Genomic DNA, 19,208 nt, shown 5'->3' with positions numbered 1-19,208 from the left:
GATCCTGCACTCTGGGCTGACCAAGAGGTCACAGGCCCTGCCTGGCTATCCAAGTGTACAGACCCCTAGTACATGGGGAGGAACAGCCTCAGGTCACCGTCTCTTCTTGCTTGCCCGGGCCACCTTCTTCCTCTTGAGGATCATCTCATACAAGCGCTCAAGGCCTGGCTGCAAGCCCAGCCCATCCACAGCACTGCAGCCCTGCACGTGGGTGAGCGTGGCAGCTGCCAGCTCACGGACTGCCAGCCTCTTCTCCACCTCTGCTGTGCTGAGTGCCCCAGGCTGGTCCTGCTTGTTGGCCAGCACCAGGACGGGAACGCCCTGGTTGTCTGAAGCCCGACTGATTCGATGCAACTCCACCTTGGCCTCTTCTAGTCGCTCAGTCTCTGCAGCATCTACTACAAACACCAGTCCATCTGTCCGGCGGGTGTAGGAGCGCCAAAGTGGTCGCAGCTTCTCCTGACCCCCAACATCCCATACTTGGAAGGTGATTCCGCGGGAGCCCCCCAAGGGCACCCGGATCTTCTCAGTGTTGAAACCTTTTGTGGGGACCGTCTGAACAAACTCCTTGAACTTGAGGCGGTAAAGGAGGGAGGTTGTGCATTTTAATTTATGTTTACATTTATAAAATGTATAAGAAACAAATTATGTTAAAATTGTACCATATATTAAATTTAAAAAGCCTTAAATAATCACAGAGCACTCTTCACCCTGCATACCTTTAGCCTGTCCCCATTTGAGAATTGCAGCCGGGTAAAGTATGAAATCAATTACCAACCCAATTTATGTTATCTTTCTTTTTTTTTTATCTTCAATTTATATTATCTTCTTCTTTTTTTTAGTTGTAGACACAACACCTTTATTTATTTATTTATTTATTTTTATGTGGTGCTGAGGATCAAACCCAGTGCCTCACATGTGCCTGTCAAGTTCTCAACCACTGAGCTACAACCACAGCCCTGAATTCACATGATCTTAGAGACACTTTTAGAGTTTTCAGAGAATAAAATCAAGACTAAAGAACTTTAAAAAGATGATAAAGGGAAATTCCATTATGTTGCTTAACGACAGGGAGGTATTTTAAAAAACAAATCCTTAGACAATGTTATTGAGTGAACACCAGAATGCACATACACAAACCTAGGTGGCATAGCCCCACTACACACTAAGCTGTATCTTCTAGCTACCATGTATAAGGTTTGTCTTGTTAATCAAAGCATCTGCATGCAGCACATGACTCTACAATGAATTGTACAATTCTCATTATCAGAAAGGAGGGAATGCATCTGGGTTTTGAAAAAAGTCAAGTTTTTGTAGCAAAGAGTTGTTTGAAAAAATCTTTCTGAAAGATAAAGATAGTGGATAATGTCTCTTAAAAATTCCTAAAATAATCACAATAACAGGCTTAATAAGGGTACTATGTTGTTTTTTTTTTTTAAATGAAGGTCATAAAGCTAAACCACAACTCATTCAAGGCAGTTATGGCTAAGACTAGGCCAATGATTGTTCCAACTTATTTGAAGAATAGAGGTTAAAGAATTGAAACAAATGTCCTCTAAACACACTTCAAATATCACCCTCCTGCTGGCCTTTTGGTAGGCAGAGGATGACAGACTCTACAAGCCATGCTCCCTGATGAAAACCCAAAGTTAGTAGTCTGAGCTGCTAGTTATGAACATGCTTTAAAACAATTGAGCAGACAGAGAAGTGACCTTTTAAAGATAATATAGCCAAATCAAACTCTGGTTGAATACATGAAACATTCCTACAAGGGAATTCTGGGGTTTCAAGACCCAGCACAAGACTTCTTCTTCCCTACCTTTCTAAGGCCTAATGATAAATGGGAATTAATTCAGAACACCAAGAAAAGCAGGAGGAGAGTTGCCAGTGCAGGAAGTGATGTTAGTGTAGGAGAGTTCAGTCTCCATGGCAGAAACCCAAGGAAGCTTCAGGCTCACTTTGCAGGTGCCTCTAAGGGCAGAGAGCTAAGAGGCTAAAATGGAAGGATGGTTTGAAAGTGGGCCTAGCACATGATGGCACCAGATATCTGCCTACACTTCCTGCCTTCCTCTGCCATTTTTAAATACATGAAATACCAACTAGCATTTCACCTCTGGGAAAAATAAAATAAGTTTTCTTCTTCTGAAAAACAGAATAAACTGAGGAGAACTAGGTATGCTGAGGATGGACATCAGTGTCCTCAGTAAAGCCCTCTGCCTTCTTCTTTGGAGTTCCAAACCTCTCCCTGCAAAACTAAAAGGCATCAACATTCTAACCCCAAGATTAAGGCAACTCGTAGGGAAGTCTGTTTATTGACACTGTGGTTAGTTGGGGCTAGGGTTGTGGCTCAGTGGTAGCGCACTTGTCAGGCATGTGTGAGGCACTGGGTTTGATCCTCAGTACCACATAAAAATCAATAAATTAATTAATTAAATAAAGGTATTTGTCCAACCACAATTTAAATATATATATTAAAAAGCTGTGGTTAGCTATGTACCAAGAACTTGACTTCCTCATTCCTTAACCTCATGCTTTTCTGGGAAGGGACTACCAGACTGGGCATTTCATTTTCTGGCCTCCCTTATATCCAAATGTAGCTTTTAACTACACGGAATATGAGTAGAAGTGGTGTGTGTCACTTTCAGGCCAGGGCTTTTAAGAAAGTAACTGTGGAGCTGGGATGTAGCACAATGGTTCAGCACATGCTAAACATTTGTGAGGTCCTGGGTTCTGTACCCAGTGGATGGTGGGGTGGTAGGGAGAAAGTGGGAAATAAAGGAAGGAATAAAGAAAGAAAAAGTGCCTTTTCACATTCTCACTCACCCTGTGCCAGCTGGAAGCAGAAGCCACAAAGGTCAAAGATGCCTGTAGCATCAGTTGAAGGAGCCTGGGTCTCTGTGTCACTACATGAGGAAAAGCCACCCATGAATCAGGAACATCTGAACTATGCTGCAGTTGAGAAACAAGCAAATTTCATAGAAAACAATGAAGTTTTGAGGCTTATTTTGGTAACGAGCATTACCATAATTAATTAACCTTCCCATGTACATAGAGCACCCAGCACAGGCACTTAACCTGTGGAAGGAAAGACCTATATATTCAATAGTAAGAAACTCTGAAAAGCTATCTAGAACAGTCCCATTCTTAAATATGATGGACAACTAAAGATCCAGTTTAGTGGTAAAGTGCCCCTAGGTTCAATCCCCAGTAACTCCCCGAATAAAATTGAAGTGTTGAAAGACAAAGAAAATAAGCAGAATAAACAAACAAATCAAAGATTTACTAATCCAGAAAGAAGAACAGAGATTGTAGGCTTATAAAATAGGAAAAAAAAACTAAAACATTTGAATTTGTGTTCTTAGAGAAATTTGAAAATATATTAATTACTTCCACAAAATTAGCACTAGATAATCCTACTCCTTGCCCTGTCCCCCTACACATCAAAATAAAAATACAAAAGGAAATTCTTGTAAACTAAGCATATGATTGCTAAAATTTTAAAAATCAATTGAAAGTTCATGGGGCAGTGTGCCAGGTTTTGTGGCACATACCTGTAATCCCAGGGAGTCAGGAGGCTCAGACAGGAGGATCACAAGTTTCAGACCAGCTCTAGCAACTTAGTAAGACCATGTCTTAAAATAAAAACATAAAAAGGACTGGGTATGTAATTTAGTGGTAAAGTGCCCCTAGGTTCAATCCCCAGTAACCCCCCAAATAAAATTGAAGTGTTGAAAGACAAAGACTAGGACCCCTTCTAGAATATAAATCAAAAGATTAGAAAAAGAGAGCTTCAGAGAAGGTGAAACAAAGAAAATAAATCCTTAAGTTCCAACATTCAGCAAATAGAATACAGAAGAAAAATAGCTGGGGATATAGCTCAGTTGGTAGAGTGCTTGCCTCACATGCACAAGGCCCTGGCTTCAATCCCCAGCATCTCACACACACACACACACACACACACAAAAAAAAAAAAAAAAAAAAAAAAAAAAAGTTGGGCCTGGGGTTGTGGCTCAGTGGTAGATCACTCACCTAGCATGCCTGCGGTGCAAGTGTGAGGCCCTGGATTTGATCCTCAGCACCACATAAGAATGAAATAAAGATAATGTGTCTAACTACAACTAAAAAATAATAAATACTTAAAATATTTTTTAAAAAGAATAGAGAAAAAATAAAAATAAGGAAGAATGAAATGATAAAAATTATAGAGAGACCTCCTCCAAAGTTAAAGACATAACTATTCTTAATAAAGGGGATAAATGAGTACCAAGGGGAAAAAAAGACCATGTCACGTTACCATGAAACTTTAGAACACCAAATGATTAGAGAAAGGATTTTATTTTTATTTTTATATTTTACTGTAGTAAGAACATATAAGATGAGGTCTACCTTTTTTACTACATTTTAAGTATGGGACAGTGTATTCACTGCAAGCACAGTGTTGTACAGAAGATATCTAGAACTTACTTATCCTGGTTAACTGAAACTTTCTAGACATGGAACAGCAACTGCCCATTCCCCCTCCCCCAGTACCTGGCAGCCACCATTATATTTCTGCTTTTACAAACTTGACTATTTTAGGAATCTCTTGGAAGTGGAATATTGCAGAATATGTCCTTCTGTCATGAACTCATTTCAGTGAGCATAATGCCCTATAAGCTTATCTCTGTTGTTGCAAATGGCAGGATTTTCTTCTTTTTATGGCTGACTAGAATTCCCATTGTGTACATATCACATTTTCTTGATCCATTCACCTCCTGATGGACATTTAGGTTGATTCCATATCTTGGCTATTGTGCACAGTGCTGCGATAAACATAGGAAAAGTAGATTTTTTTAAAAGTCTCTAGAGAAAAAGAGGTCACTTACCAAGAAACAATAATAAACTGGCATCAAACTTCTTATTAGGAACACTTTGTGCTAGAAGAAAATGAAACAATGTCTTCACCATTCTGAGGAGGGAAAAAAATTGAATATACAATTTTGTGTTGCCCTAACTGTTCTTGGTTCCACTAGGGTGCCTCCTTCCCTTAGCAATTTACTTAACACCCCTTCCAGATTTTTGTAACAATGACAATACAACAAACCAAGACAAAACAAGACACAAATATACTGTATCAATCCTCTCCATTTTCTCGAAATGGCCATCCTTCCTCTCATCCTATCTACTTCTAGGGATGAGCAGATTTGCTCCTGTCCTATCTATCTCTAGGGACGGGCAGCTTTTCCTTGTCACTTAGGTGGATCTTTACAAGCAACTTGTGAAGGTTGATACAGCAGGAGCCGCTTTATTATGGGACAGAGAAGTATATATACCCAACTAATTACACACAGCTTAACTTAATTAACATAAACTAGATACAACAGTCAACTAATAAGGATCCTCATCATCTTAATGATTATACACAGCTTAACTTAATTAACATCATTAGATACAACAGTCAGTCATTAAGGAATCTCTATCATCTCAATGGCTTGCTGGCGTTACTACTCAAACCACTCCCCCTGGCAAAGTGCCAGGTGCCATCTTGACTTGGTTGTGGCTCTCAACATTGTGCTCTGCCAAACTATAAATCAACATGAAGGCATATGAAAGACATTTTCAAATTTGCAAGTGCTCAGAAATTTTATCTCCCTTCTATGTGTTTGTTTGTTTCTGTTCAATATGCCTTTGGATATATTCCAGAGAAGTGAGGTACAAACCAACAATGATGTAGAATATGAGGGAGTGGGACTAGGAGTGAAGTTTAATAAAAAAACAATTCCAGGTTGAGAGTTGTGCATGGAGTTTGCTAAACAATCTAAATGAGAATAGGAAGCCAGTTGACCCCCAAATACAATGTCTTCAACAACAAAAATGAAATGTGGTCTACATTAAAGATATAAAATAATTATGGAAATGTGTGATATCCATGATGTAGTAAAGAAATGTTCTCTCAGTAAAAATAAAAGAAAGACAAATAGAAATATCAGGAAACACAAACAACAAAAATTGTGAAAAATAAGTTATGATACAAATACAAAGCCCATTAGAATACAGCATCATCTTATTTCTGAAATGATAAAAGAGAATTTATTTCATTTGGGCACTAGAACATTCTTCTCCAAGGATTCTAGAGATCATGACCTTAAAACTATAAAAAGAAATGTAATTGTTGCACATTATTTGACTATGCAGTAAATGATAGTTAAAAAGACACAATAATATAAATTAGGGAAAGCACTAATTTTCAATTTTGAGGATCAACCTATAAGCAACATGTGAAAGATAGGTCTCAGGTAATGGGGGTCACTGGGGCATCTGGCTAGCAGCCTGTCAGCGCCTGCTGTTGGGCCTCGACAGATGGTGTGAGGCCCCATGGGCTCAACTCCTACAGCGGCCCTGTTTGGGTCTCTGGCTCGCAGGTCGACAGCCTCCGGAAAAAGCAGCCGCTTTTTCCATGGTTTGGCTTGGATATGGTGGAACCCTTGTCAGGCTGGTTTATTTTGAACCCAAAGACATCACTGCTGAAGAAGAAGAGGAAGAAGTGGAGAGTCTTCAAAGCATTGGAAAGTACTTGACCTCCAATGTGGCTTATGGGTCCAGGGGCATTAGGGACGTGCACCTGGAGCTGAAGGCCCTGACTCTGTGGATGCAAAGATAGGTGATCTTCAGCTTTGCCAACTGCATGAGCTAGACTGCTTAATCCAAGGAATTTTATGTATTGACTCAGTTGGTTTCAATGGACCATCACAGTGCTATTACTTTGAAAATCCTGCTGATTCTGAAAAATGTCAGAAGTTACCATTTGAGTTGAAAAACCCACATCCTCTGCTTCTAGTGAACATTGGCTCAGGGGTTAGCATTTTAGCAGTGTACTCCAAAGATAATTACAAGAGGGTCACAGGCACAAGTCTTAGAGGAGGAAATTTTTTTTGGTCTCTGCTGTCTTCTTACTGGCTGTACCACTTTTGAAGAAGCTTTTGAAATGGTATCTTGTGGAGGTAGCACCAAAGTGGATAAAGTAGTGCAAGATATTTATGGAGGAGATTATGAGAGGTTTGGATTGCCGGGCTGGGATGTAGCTTCGAGAACATTAACCAGGTAGTATTTGTTGGAAATTTCTTTGAGAATTAATACCATCGCCATGCAGCTTTTGGCATATGCTTTGGATTATTGGTCCAAGGGACAGTTGAAAGCACTTTTTTCAGAACATGAAGGTTATTTGGGAGCTGTTGGAGCACTCCTAGAACTGTTGAAGATTCCCTGATTTTTACCTGGGAGGGTATCCTGAAATTTCTACAATGGGATCTGTGGAGTTTTGTGTTTTAAAAGACTTACTCAGTTTTATGATCGTGTACTACCGAATCAAGTTGAGAAATGACATGTATTTTTCTAAGTCATCAAGATAAATCCTTAAAAAATTTCAGTCTAAACTAGCAACCAGTAAGGAAAGAAGCATTAAAAAACAAGTGGACCATGTTCAGGCAGCATGAGGATTGCTGTGTTTAAGTTGCCCTTCAGAGTAGTGCTGTTACACATGTGGTATGTTTGGAAATCTCAGCAAAACTCACTGAAGAAGCCTTGGATGAGCTGTCCCACACTGAGTTGGCTCTGGTTGTGCATTTTATTTTGACTTGCTGTGTGCAGGACAGGCTGCTGTGTGTGATAATCTAATCACTGTTTTCTCAGTAGGACCTTAGAGATCACCTGTGCATTACTCTGGTTTGCATTTAGCCTTTGTGTGTACATATTGAAAAATGGTTTATTTTAAGAATCTGCAAACTTAATTTTGTGGGTTAATTCTGTTCCTGAAACTGAAAAAGCAACTTTTAGAAGTGCAGCTCTTGTGTTACTTCTCTAAATCATGGGAAGATCCATATGGAAGGAGAAAACTGCTGACAGAATTCTTTAGTGTAAGGGGCATAATGACCTGACCAAAGTGGGTGAGCTAGTGGAAAAAGCAGAGGCTGGCAGTGTGACACCAAAGAGCCTCTGGAAATGACAGCTCTTCAAGGAGCCATGTAGAGAGTATCCTTTCAGGCTGAGTAGCAAAGGAGGAACTGAAGTGTCTGCTGATGAAATCTGGGAGCCTCTGGTGCTCATGTGTTTCAGGCTACTCGAGTGTCTTGCTAAGGGCTGGACCTTTTCTTTCTGCTGTGCAGAATAAGTTAAGAAGCCTTCCCCTTGGAGACAGTGCAGCTTTTATATCTAATGTACCAAGTGATGTGGGAATCACAGTTGAAGGCAAGGAAATGCCTGGTATAAAGCAGCCTTGTAACCAGAAGGAAGATCTCAAGACCTTCCCTGTTCTGTGATCTCTACACGTAGCTCAGTTTTTTTTCTGGGGTGGAAGAGAGGGGTGAGTAAATTGGGTGTGGGCTGTGTGATGGCAGCAGAGAGTCAGCTGCATGCAGGGCATCCCATAGCCTTTTCCCCGAGTAACACGTGCCTTTATGCATGTGCCTTGACACATCTAGAGTGTGGGTCCAGTTGGGCTGGAGCCTCCTGCAGCATAGTAAGAGGGATGCTGCTGGGATGGCAGTCCACCCTTATTGCAGCCACTCATCTCTAGGCCTTCCACTCTCAGTTGTCTGCTTGTTGGCTGCACTTTCTCCTTGCTACCAAAAACACCACCATCATCTACCCACTTGTACTGGGACTGGAGGTAGGGATTTCTCAGCTCCTGTGCCCTTGGCTTTCCTGGTCTGCTGGGCAGATTATTCCCGTGAACTTCCATCTCATGGAGAACATGAGGTTATGACAGTGCTCCACATGGGCAGTCTCCTCAGCCCTGGCTATTCCTACAGTCTAGCCTAGAAGGAAATTGAAGCCTTGAAGAGCAAATATACCCAAGGTCACACAGCTGCAAATGGATAAAACTGGAATCAAGCCCAGATCTGTCTGGACCCAGAGCATGAGCTGTGAATGTCTCGCTGGCCTTCCTCCAATCCACTGCTCCTCTCTTGAGAAGCTGTTTTTCCTCACTTTCTACCTTGTGTTCAGCCCAACCTGTCATTCCATGAGAGTGTTCTTGATAAGCCACCAGTGAACCTCAAGTTACAAATCTAATGGGTATTTCAGGATCTTACCTGTGCCAGCTCTTAGCAGGCTCCTCTTGCTTCTCTGCCTTGTGGGATATTTCCATCTTTGCCAGCTTATTCTTTGATGACAGATGGTGTCAGTTCTCAGACACAATCCTGGATCTCCTTAAGCCATCTTGATCTCCTCAAGGCAGCACCCCACCCAGACATGGACCTTGAACTCAAGCCCTAGATACTGTTTCCTCTCCACCTGTGGACTTCCAAGCTATCCCTGCAGATGTGCACATCCTCCTCCAAGCTTCCTGCTATATCACGACCTCCAGCCCAAAAGGTGCACTTAGGTTGGTCACCAAAGCACCTGTCTGCTCTCAGTGGTTGTCCTAGTCTGCTTTCCACCTGGTGGCCTGAGTGTATCACCTTATCCTATCCCCAGTAGAAGCAGTATGTGGGCTGTGGCTATGGTGCAGAGAAAAATATATGGCCTGAACTGATAGGAGGAGGGTGGCTGGTAAGGGGTAGGAGGTGGCTGGGTGTAGGGAGATGAGGGCAGTAAGGGCACCTATGCTTGATTTTGGACTGTCAAATAGGCAGCTGAGTTTTTAAGTCAGAGATACAGAGCTGGATAATGTGCATGCAGATGGGAAAAGCAAGGGGATTTTGTGAATTCCAACAGCATGAGAAAAATAATAGTAATGAAATGGGCAGTGAAGGAATAAGAGACAAAACAAGCTATTCATAGGGGCCTGTGTCTCAGACTGAGTGTAGGTCTTCAGGCACCTGGTGGAGAATGGATGAGGCTATCCAGATTCAACTACAAGGTCATAGATGGCCTCACAACAAGTTTTCCTGAAGCCATGAGACTAAAGCTAAGCTACAGATGTCCTAGTGAGGAGTGAGGAGTAGCACTGGCTTAGAGGACTTTGGACCAAGACTTTTTCTCTTCAAGACAAATACTTTCAGCTCTGGGATATATAGCAAGAGGGTTGGTTTGGGGGTGAGTCCTTGTGGTCATGTGGGCTGAACAGGGAAAAAGCCCAGTCCTGCTACTTCAGGCCACCCTGAGTTCACAGTTGGGAGACTGTCAACATGTGCCTGTATAATTGAAGCCAGGGTGGTTGGTAAGGCCTGGACTTCCACTGTAATCTCCATTTGAAGCCTAACATTCTCACACTATGGCCTGTTACAGAAGTGGCTAGAGGCATCAGCACCTACCTCCTCTGCTTGAGCAGAACCTTTCCCTTTGTGTTTCCAAGTGTTGCTACCCAGGCAACTACTCTGAGTTGAAATACATACACTCGAACATTAAGTATTTTCAAAACCTGGTTTTTATTTACATGTGTTTCAGTCAATTACATGCACGTTTTGTTTTTAAACAAGTGATTAGCAAAAAAATACATTAACATTTTAAAATAGCAATTAAATATACAAAAATATACCTTACCAAAAAAAAAAAAAGTATATCCAGAATGGGCTAATTCACTAACTCCAAGAGCACTGCCTACTCAGAAGGAACCTCATCTTTCTGGGTTATTTAAGAGCTGGATGGTCAGTCCCCTGCCTCCACCAATGTCTTCCTGCACCTCTCAACATGGAAGACACACACAGCCTTCTAAACACAGGTCAGACCATGTCACTTCTCTGCTCAAAACCTTGCAGTGGTTTCCCATTGAATCTAGAGTTTAAAAAAATCTCTAAATTGATCCATGTGGCCCTCCACCATCTCACACTCCTGCTTTGAGGCTTTTGCTATTGCCCCTGTCTGGAACTTTCTTCCAAATATATTCACATGGAATACAGAAAGTGAATAGATAGTATCTTTCGTGGTTTTGTTTTGTGTTCCTAGGGATAGAACCCAGGGCCTCCTGATGCTAGGCAAGTACTTTACCACTCAGCTATACCCCTAGCCCTTATTTATTTTTATTTTGAGACACGGTCTCCCTACATTGCCCAGTCTGGTCCTAAACATGCAATCCTCCTGCCTTAACCTCCTGAATAGATGGGATTACAGGTATGAACCACTTTACTCAGAAGACAGTAACTTTTAAATTGAGAAATAAAGAAATATCAGCAAAAGCATATAATTGAATGTCTGGAGGTCATTACCAGAATACTAAAAAGAAAAAAATAATTATTTTTTGCAGTACTGGCAATTAAAAAGTGGTCGCTATTTCTACATATGTACAGTCATGTGCTGAATAACACAGCAGTCCACAAACACAATGGTTGTCCTATAAGATGATATCTAGTGGTTATTGACATTGTAATTGTTCCAGTTTGTATAAGTACATACTGTGGTGTTCATGCAATGACAAATTGCTTAAAGGTACATTTTTCAGGATACAGCACAACCATAGGCAATGCATGACCGTATGTATGTTTGTGATGAGCTGAGAAATGAATTCTTGAAGGATATGCACCAGATTACTTTCAGATGTAACTTTTCAGGGATCAGTTGAAAGGAATACAGGGATAAAAATCAGTATTAAAGGTTTTAGTCTTTTTAACCTGCCAAAATGGGAGAATATTTGCCTGTGGCAAGTGGGACTAGGAAAAAGGCAAAACACTTGTTTTTCTATAAAAACTCTCCAATAGTATTTTATTTTTACGTTGATGGAAATTAAAGAAAATCAATTTTAAAAAGGAAAAGAATAAACAGTTCTTGTTTCAGTCTAGCACACACAAAAATGTACACTAGAACCCCAAAGTACCATCACAACTGAGATGATGGTAGATTTGGAAATTTTCAAAGTATTACCAGCTGCTCACTAATAAAATAAGATAACATGAAACATTTGGTTTTAAGCATTTTAACTTCTTGATATCAACCCACAAGAGTTTCAAAATGTTCCTCTATTAACAACATAGTCACTATATGAACATCAGGACCTCTTCTCTTATCCACCTGTCATCTGCTGGGGAACTGGTCCAGTATTTTAGCATTTGATCTTATTTTTCTCCCTCTGGATCATGTGGTTTGCTTGGCCTCTTTATGAGATTGCCAAATGCAAGTGTAACATGCCAAGCCAAACATCTGTCACTAGGCAGCAGAACATTTATTGATCTTACCTAAAAGAGTGTTTTCTACACTAGGAAGCCCAGATGAGGACCCAGCCCTGGTGAATGGTGTGGCTGGACTTCAAGGTCTCAGGAAGCAGCCAGTTTCTCCCCATGCTCACAGAGCCCTGGAGGGCCCAGCGTCTCCTTGTGAAGCGATGTCCAGAAAGAGAACAGGGAGGAAATTCTGATGAGGAAGTGATAGGCAGGTCTACAAAGAGTTCTTTGAGTCACTTCTATAGATTCTATAAAACTCAAGGGCTAAGACTAAAAGTGGCCTCTGCTGTTTATTCATGGGTCAGCCTTGGCATCTGATGCAAATGCTCTTCCAAACCCTAGCCGGCTGGGGGGATAATAAACACAGTTTTGTCCAGACTGTAAGCAAAAGAGAAATTCTGGTTCTCTCCCCCTGATTTTATCCCAGGCAGGAAGGGAAAAAAATAACAAAAGGTTCCTGTATCTCCTCAGCAGATCTTTAGCATGGGAATGAGTATGTTGCCCTGGTTATGAAGATCAATCGACTACAACATAATTAAGTGCCAAACCAAACTGGCCTGTGATGCCACATGCCTGTAATCCCAGTGACTAGAGAGGCTGAAGCAGGATGATAGCAAGTTGGAGACCAACCTCAGCAACTTAGTGGTACCCTGTCTCAAAGAGAAAATGAAAAGTGCCAAGGAGGATACAGCTCAATGGTAGAGACTTACCTAGCACGTATGAGGCTCTGTGTTCAATTCCCAGCACCAGGAAAAGGGAGATAGGGGGTGGAGTGGGTAGGTGAAAAGCCATTTGAGGTGTTTAAGATAACAGGACCCAAAAACTTTATCTGTGCATTTATGTGTGAACTTTTGAGAACAAAGGCCTGAAGACAATATTACAGACCACACAGGTGAATTTATTATGTAGTTTATTAAGTTTATAAGACATCTAACAATTACATTTTGGAAGGGTGTGTTTGGAGAGTAACATGTTGTTAGAGTGCATGATTAGCATGTACAAGGCCCTAGGATTAGTCCCCAGCATCAAAAGATACAATATAAGTAAAATAAAAATTGGGAGAAGTTAGTAAATATGACATTCATTTTAGAATTATTAATATCATTTCATTTTTTTTCTGACAATGATACTACTCAAGGATTGATTGTCCCTTAAGGTCATTCTTGCTTCTTGAAAGAAAACCCCTATTATCACATAATTACCTACCGCTCCCCCAATTCTCCAAAATAGTGGGGCAATGTGTTAGAAAGGGAACTTCATTTTAGAGTACTTTTTTAAATGTCCCCCCCTCCAAGTACTGGAGATTAAAACCAGGGGCACTCTACCACTGAGCTACATAATCAGTTCTTTTTATTTATTTATTTTTTTATTTTGAGACAGGATCTCACTAAGATACTGAGGCTGGCCTTGAACTTGCGATCCTCCTGCCTCAGCTTCCCCCACTGCTAGGATTATAGGCCTTAACCACCTCATTCAGCTCTCCCACTACTTCTTTTATTTATCTAACTATTTATTTATTTATTTATTTATTTATTTATTTATTTATTTTTAAAGAGAGAGGAGAGAGAGAGAGAGAGAGAGAGAGAGAGAGAACTTTTGATATTTATTTTTCAGTTTTTGGCGGATACAACATCTTTGTATGTGGTGCTGAGGATCGAACCTGGGCCGCACGCATACCAGGCGAGTGCTCTACCGCTTGAGCCACATCCCCAGCCCCCCTTTTCATTTTTTGAGACAGGGTCTTGTTAAATTGCTTAGGGCCTTGGTAAGTTGCTGAGGCTTGTCTTGAACTTGGATCCTCCTGCCCCAGCCTCCCGAGCTACAGAGGATCATAGGCATGTGCCACGGCACCTGTCACGAAAATTGGATCTTCAAGAGAAAACCTGAGGCTGCTGTCCTCAATGGACAACTAGACTCCTCTGGTGTAAGTGGGTCTTGGTACATGAGAATGCTGACTTCCAGCCACCTGGAGGAACAGGCTAGCCTCAGATGAGGAGTGGGGTGCAGACACATGCCCCTGGGACTCTGCTGTGTCCCTGCAATGCCGGTGGCTCCCAGGAAAAAAGCATCCTCTGACCTGCGTACAGTGGCCATGCCTATGATCCCAGCAACCCGGGAGGCTGAGAAAGGGGGATGGCAAGTTCAAGGCCAGCTGGTCAACTTAATGGGACCCTGTCTTAAAATAAAAATTAAAAAGGGCTGGGAATGTGGCTCAGTGAGAGTGAACCCCTGGATTCAATCCTCAGGACCAAGAAACAAAAACAAAGACAACAGAACACCCCAGCATCCTCTGAGCTCGAAGAGGAACACTGACTGCAGATATGTACACGTGATCCTCCCGTCATGACTCACCAGGCCACAAAGAAACTGCTGGCCCTGCCTGGTCTTATGCAGTGGGAGGCACAGGCACTTGCCCCCTGTGGGGTGTACACAGCACACCCATACTACTGGCTGCCTGGAGGCCCCTCGGCACCCCCACCAGGCTGCCCCCTCCCACCTGTCAGGGCCCACTCTGCCTAGATACTCTCTCCTACAAAATTATTTATTGGCATGGGAGCAGATGGCAGCCAGGGTCAGCTAAGTGTGAAGAACTGGGCACAGAGGTCATCCTGCCGGCCCAGCAGGCCTTGAGCTGGGATGAATTCCAGGGGCACTGGCTCGGGCCCCTTCCTCTTGAGGTCCTGCTCAAAGACCTCGAAGGCAGAGAGCTCCAGGAGGGGCGCAATGCTGACCTCTGCGACAGACAGCACCTGATTGATGACGCTGGCGGCTCTGGACACCTCAGGGTGGTAGTGCTGCTGGAGAGTCTGCAGCTCCCAGAGGCAGCTCTCCAGGGCTCGGCTCTTGGCCGGGTCCTCCTCCTCAGGGTCATAGGGATCACTGTCCATCTCAGGCTTTGCGGGCGGTGCACCAGCACACGGCCGGCAGGGTGCCTGCGCAGCAGGTTGCAGATGAAGGGCAGGACCATGAGCAGGGCCTCTGGGGGTGCCGTCAGGGCCAGGCGGGCTAGGCGCATGGCGAAGGCAGCCACCAGGTGCGCAGGGAGATGGGAGGACGACAGGAAGAGGTCAGCCAAGTGGAAGAAGTGGGCTCGGTACTTGACATGGAAGACAGACGGGTCCAGGAGGCCGTAGAGCTTCCGGTAGAAGTCAGGGTATTCCAAATTGTGCTTGTGAATCAGGATAAAAAGTCCATTCAAGGCCAAAAGGCTGATGGCACCCCCCACATCACAGGCACTGGTGAGGAAGTCGATCATGAGGGTGGGCTGGGCCAGGTGGGGGAGGATGGAGTCATGTGTCACCAGGAGCACCTTCTTGTAGAGGCTGAGGGGCAGCTTGTGCTTAAGGAAGCTGAGCCACATGGCCTGGAATGCTCTCCTGTGCTCCCTCAAATGAGTGACCTTCCACTTGTCTGACAGCTCTGCATGCTTCACGTAGAAGCTGGAGAGATAGTGCTCCTGGCGAGGCAAGCTCACGGCGCTCAGCAGAGTAAAAGCATTGTTCCAGAAGATGACGGACGTCTCAGGCTGCTGGTTGATGACCTGAGCCACGGCATCTAGGCAGCCTGCATTGTATGGTAGCGAATGTCGTCAAACTCCAGGTACTCCCGGAACTGGGAGAGGAGCAGGCTGTGGTCCTCTGCAGGTGAGACCAGGCCTCTCACCACTGCCCTGAAAAGTGTGCGGGGGAACAGGTAATGGCCTTCCCACTTGGGCTGCTCCAGGGGGTGTGTTCCTTCCAGCTGTACAAACTTCATAAGTGTCCCAAGGGCCAGCTCCTTGACCTGAAAGGCAGGGTGGGCCAAGAGCTCCCCCAGGCGATTGCACCTGCTGCAATAGCGGTGTCTCATCCACACCTTGTACTTGCGCATGGCTCCCTGGGACCCTGCCCTGACCGTGTCCTCAGAGGGCAGCTGGCCCACGTACAGCTCAACCCGCTCCAGCAAAGTTCCAAAAAGTCGGCTGCACGCGCGGACTGCTTCCTGGACCTCCTCCTGGTCCTCGGACTGCAGTGCGGCCAGGACGTCGTTGGCCTCGCCGCGGCTGGACAGCACCGCCTGCACCAGGCAGCCTAGCGCGCGGCGGGGATCGCAGGGCCGCCCGCGCTCGGCCTCCCCTTCCATCTCCATGCTTTGCCGGCCGCGCGGGGATCCCACTGCTTCTTGATTTCTCAGTTTTTACACCTCTTAAGCATGATCCCAGGTATGCATTAAGACCAAGGGTTTTTATGTTTACCTCATAATAAAGGACATTCCTGAAATCGCTCCCTTCCCCCACCCTGTTATTCTCATCTGAACATATTATTTTAATTTATAGCTTCTATCACAGGTTATAATCCTAAATTGTAACTATTTGCCAAAGCATTTCCACTTTCCTCATACAACTAAACTTCATTTCCTGATCTCACTTGCAGTTAGCTGCAGCCAGATGACTGTTCTAGCCAAGGGAATTCAGGCAGCAAAAAGTAGCTTCCAGGTCTAGCCTGCAGGGTTCTGCCACATGTAATCCTCCATTCTCTTTTTCCATTCACCAATTTCATAGATAAGATTTAAAGACCCAGAGGAGTATAGAACTTCAAAGGAGAAATGGGTTAGTGCTAATGGAGAGAGTCCAGGATCCTCAAGACATCAGCAACAGCCTGGTTGGATCATTCCCTAACCAAAAGCAAGTTTTTACTGGATTAGTCTTTTGAGTTCTCTCTCTCTCAACTGGACTCTGAACTCAGGGGCACTTTACTGCTAAGCCACATCCCAAACCCTTTTTATTCTGAGACAGGATCTCACTAAGTTGCTGAAGGTCTTGCTAGATTGCTGACACTGGCCTTGAACTTTCATGCCTCCTGCCTCAGCCTCCCATGTCCCTGGAATTAAAGGTAAGCCCCACGGCATCCACAGGAGTTTTCTCCTTATAGAAGATTCCAGTTAATAAATTGAAGAAAGAATGATAGAATTAGATTACCACCATTTTAAACACCAATGAATTAATGAATCTAGACAATGATCATCAATGACTGTTATTTGTGATGGAAAGAGGGATCTTTGAGATTATTCACAGAATACTAAGAACCCTTCATTGAGTCTAGGTCTCTCTTTTCTATTTATATTCACTTCCAGACCATAATCAATCCCAGGATTTTAATACATCTATACATTGATAACTTCCAAAATTATATCTCCTTCTCTAACAATCCAACAAAGTTCTAGATTTCTATTTTGATCACCTTCTCAAAGTCTCTACTTGGCTGCTTACAAGGAATCTAAAGCATAACATGTCTTCCCCATCTGAGTAGATGAGTCTAGGCCACTATTGTCTATCACCCAGTGACAATCTTCTAAGAGGCCCCCTCTAGGAAGTTCTTCAAACAACCTCCAGAGTCAGTTACCTTTGTAAAAACACAAATCAGCGCTGTGGCAGGGCTTGCTGAGATCCTCGTGGAGAATCTCTCAGAGCTGCTGCCAGCAGTACTAGGAGGCCATGGGGCCAGACTGGGAGGTGGCCAATGCTGCCGCTGAAGAGCAGGGCTCAGCTGGTGCCCTGGCTCAGTGCCCTGGCAGCTTGTCCCAGGGGGTCCGGCTCAATGGACTCAATGTCAGTGTCACTTACTTCCTCACCCCCCAGCAGACACTGTTCCAGGACCGAAGTTCTTCCTGTACCGCTTGTGGCAGGCCGACGCCTACCTCGACTCAGACAAGGTGAGGGCCGCACAGGCCCGGGACCTGGGCCACAGGACAGCACTGCACCCTGGTGCCCACTGCTGCCTCAGGGACTCCCCCCCCCCACCCCGTCGCTGTGCCAGGGGCGCCCTTTGCCCTGGCCTCCTGCCTCCAGTGGTGGAGGAGGAGTTCCGCCAGACCCCTGACTTGGCTGCAGACCTACTTTTTCTCCCTGGACTCTGGCCCTGGGGTGAAAGGGGTGCCTATTTAATTGACAGGAACCCAGGGACCTTGGAGCTGTGTTGAACTCCTCGAGACATGGGAAGCTGGTCCTTAACAAAGACCTCACTGAGGAAGGAGTGTGGGAAGAAGCAGAATTTTACAACATCACCTCACCCATAAAACTTGTAAAGGACAAAATTAGAGAACGAGACAGCAAAACATCACAGGTGCCCGTGAAGCATGTATACCCTGTGTTCAGTGTCAGGAGGAGGGGCTCACACAGATGGTGTCCACCATGCCTGATGGCTGAAAATTTGAGCAGCTGGTCAGCATGGGCTCCTCTTACAACTATGGGAATGAAGACCAGGCCGAGCTCCTCCGTGTGGTTTCCAAGGAGCTGCCCAACACCCCATATGGCACAACCAGTGAGCCCAGCGAGGAGGCCAAGATTTTGCAGGAACAGGGCTCAAGGATGTGAGATGCAGCACTGACAGCTGAAGAAATGATATACTTTTGCCCAAGATTCAGTGAACCACCATGTCCAGGAAGTACGTCTGTGAGAAGAAAACTGCTTTTGATCATTTTTCTAGAGATCTGGGTGTGCATCCTCTTTTGCCTCAGAGGTGGCTGGTGAGAGACAGCCCAGCTGTCTAAGGCCAGGCATCCCCATAGACAGGAGGCACAGGGGCCAGGGGGGCTCTCTGGCAGCCTGCTCTGTACTTTCCCAGTGCTGCATGGGACTGAGGCAGGGTGCTCCCAACAAGCCTGCGCAGTCCTGGTCCTGAAGACCATCTGAAGGGCAGGGCCCTTGGTGCTACATTCACAGTCTGTGATAGCAGCTCAGGCCTCACCAGGAGGAAGGGGCAGCAGCCATGTGGATTGTCCAGCACACCATGGCTCAAGTCCAGATGCCTGGTGATCACTGCTTGAGCACCTGAACATCATCCTCGGGTCAGGGAGGCTGCTCTGCCTTCAGTGTGATCAGTTAACAGTTTCTCAACCTCGGTGAAGACCCCTGACAACGGGGGACTCAGCATCATCACTACTTTCTGGGCACCTACCCTGAGGACCGGCCTCCTTCAGAGCCAGGCTCTTATTCCAGCCTGCACAGCCAGGACAGTCAAGGCTTCTTGATTTGTATTTTCCAGGCAAGAGAACTTTGTATCCCTTTTTTAAAGTGTGGATAGATTACCCAATGTTTATACTCTTTAGAAATGCCTAAAAGTGTTGCTATGTTTTAGATGGATCTGTCAAATAGTTAAA

At 44.4% G+C, this 19,208-nt stretch overlaps 2 protein-coding genes and 3 pseudogenes across 6 annotated transcripts in view; 3 read left to right on the top strand and 2 right to left on the bottom strand.

The window, feature by feature from the left end:
* The window catches only part of LOC143405182 (glycogen debranching enzyme-like), a 127,524-nt gene that overhangs the window by 87,066 nt on the left and 21,250 nt on the right, over positions 1–19,208 (top strand). The window contains exons 9-10 of one of the 5 annotated variants that reach the window (XM_076863564.1): positions 15,490–16,272; positions 16,846–18,006. The gene's annotated coding sequence lies outside the window, so the exon portion shown is untranslated. Of the gene's footprint in view, positions 1–15,489; positions 18,007–19,208 lie in introns of those variants that run through there. The other 4 variants (XM_076863563.1, XM_076863562.1, XM_076863561.1 and 1 more) reach the window with 4 other exon arrangements.
* Positions 11–600, bottom strand: LOC143404388 (ADP-ribosylation factor-like protein 4D; the record flags this gene model as incomplete). Its single annotated transcript, XM_076862557.1, has 1 exon — positions 11–600. A coding segment is annotated over one exon (507 nt), but the record flags the coding sequence as incomplete, so codon positions are not given.
* LOC143404387 (pantothenate kinase 2, mitochondrial pseudogene) lies at positions 6,169–7,246 on the top strand (annotated as a pseudogene).
* LOC143405181 (nucleolar complex protein 4 homolog pseudogene) lies at positions 14,414–16,112 on the bottom strand (annotated as a pseudogene).
* On the top strand, positions 17,406–18,423 carry LOC143405185 (BTB/POZ domain-containing protein KCTD5 pseudogene; annotated as a pseudogene).

Source organism: Callospermophilus lateralis, chromosome 7 (genome assembly GCF_048772815.1).
Source record: "Callospermophilus lateralis isolate mCalLat2 chromosome 7, mCalLat2.hap1, whole genome shotgun sequence".
NCBI lineage: Eukaryota > Metazoa > Chordata > Mammalia > Rodentia > Sciuridae > Callospermophilus > Callospermophilus lateralis.
Note: the sequence above shows the minus strand (reverse complement) of the source record. Positions and strands in the feature narration are given on the sequence as shown.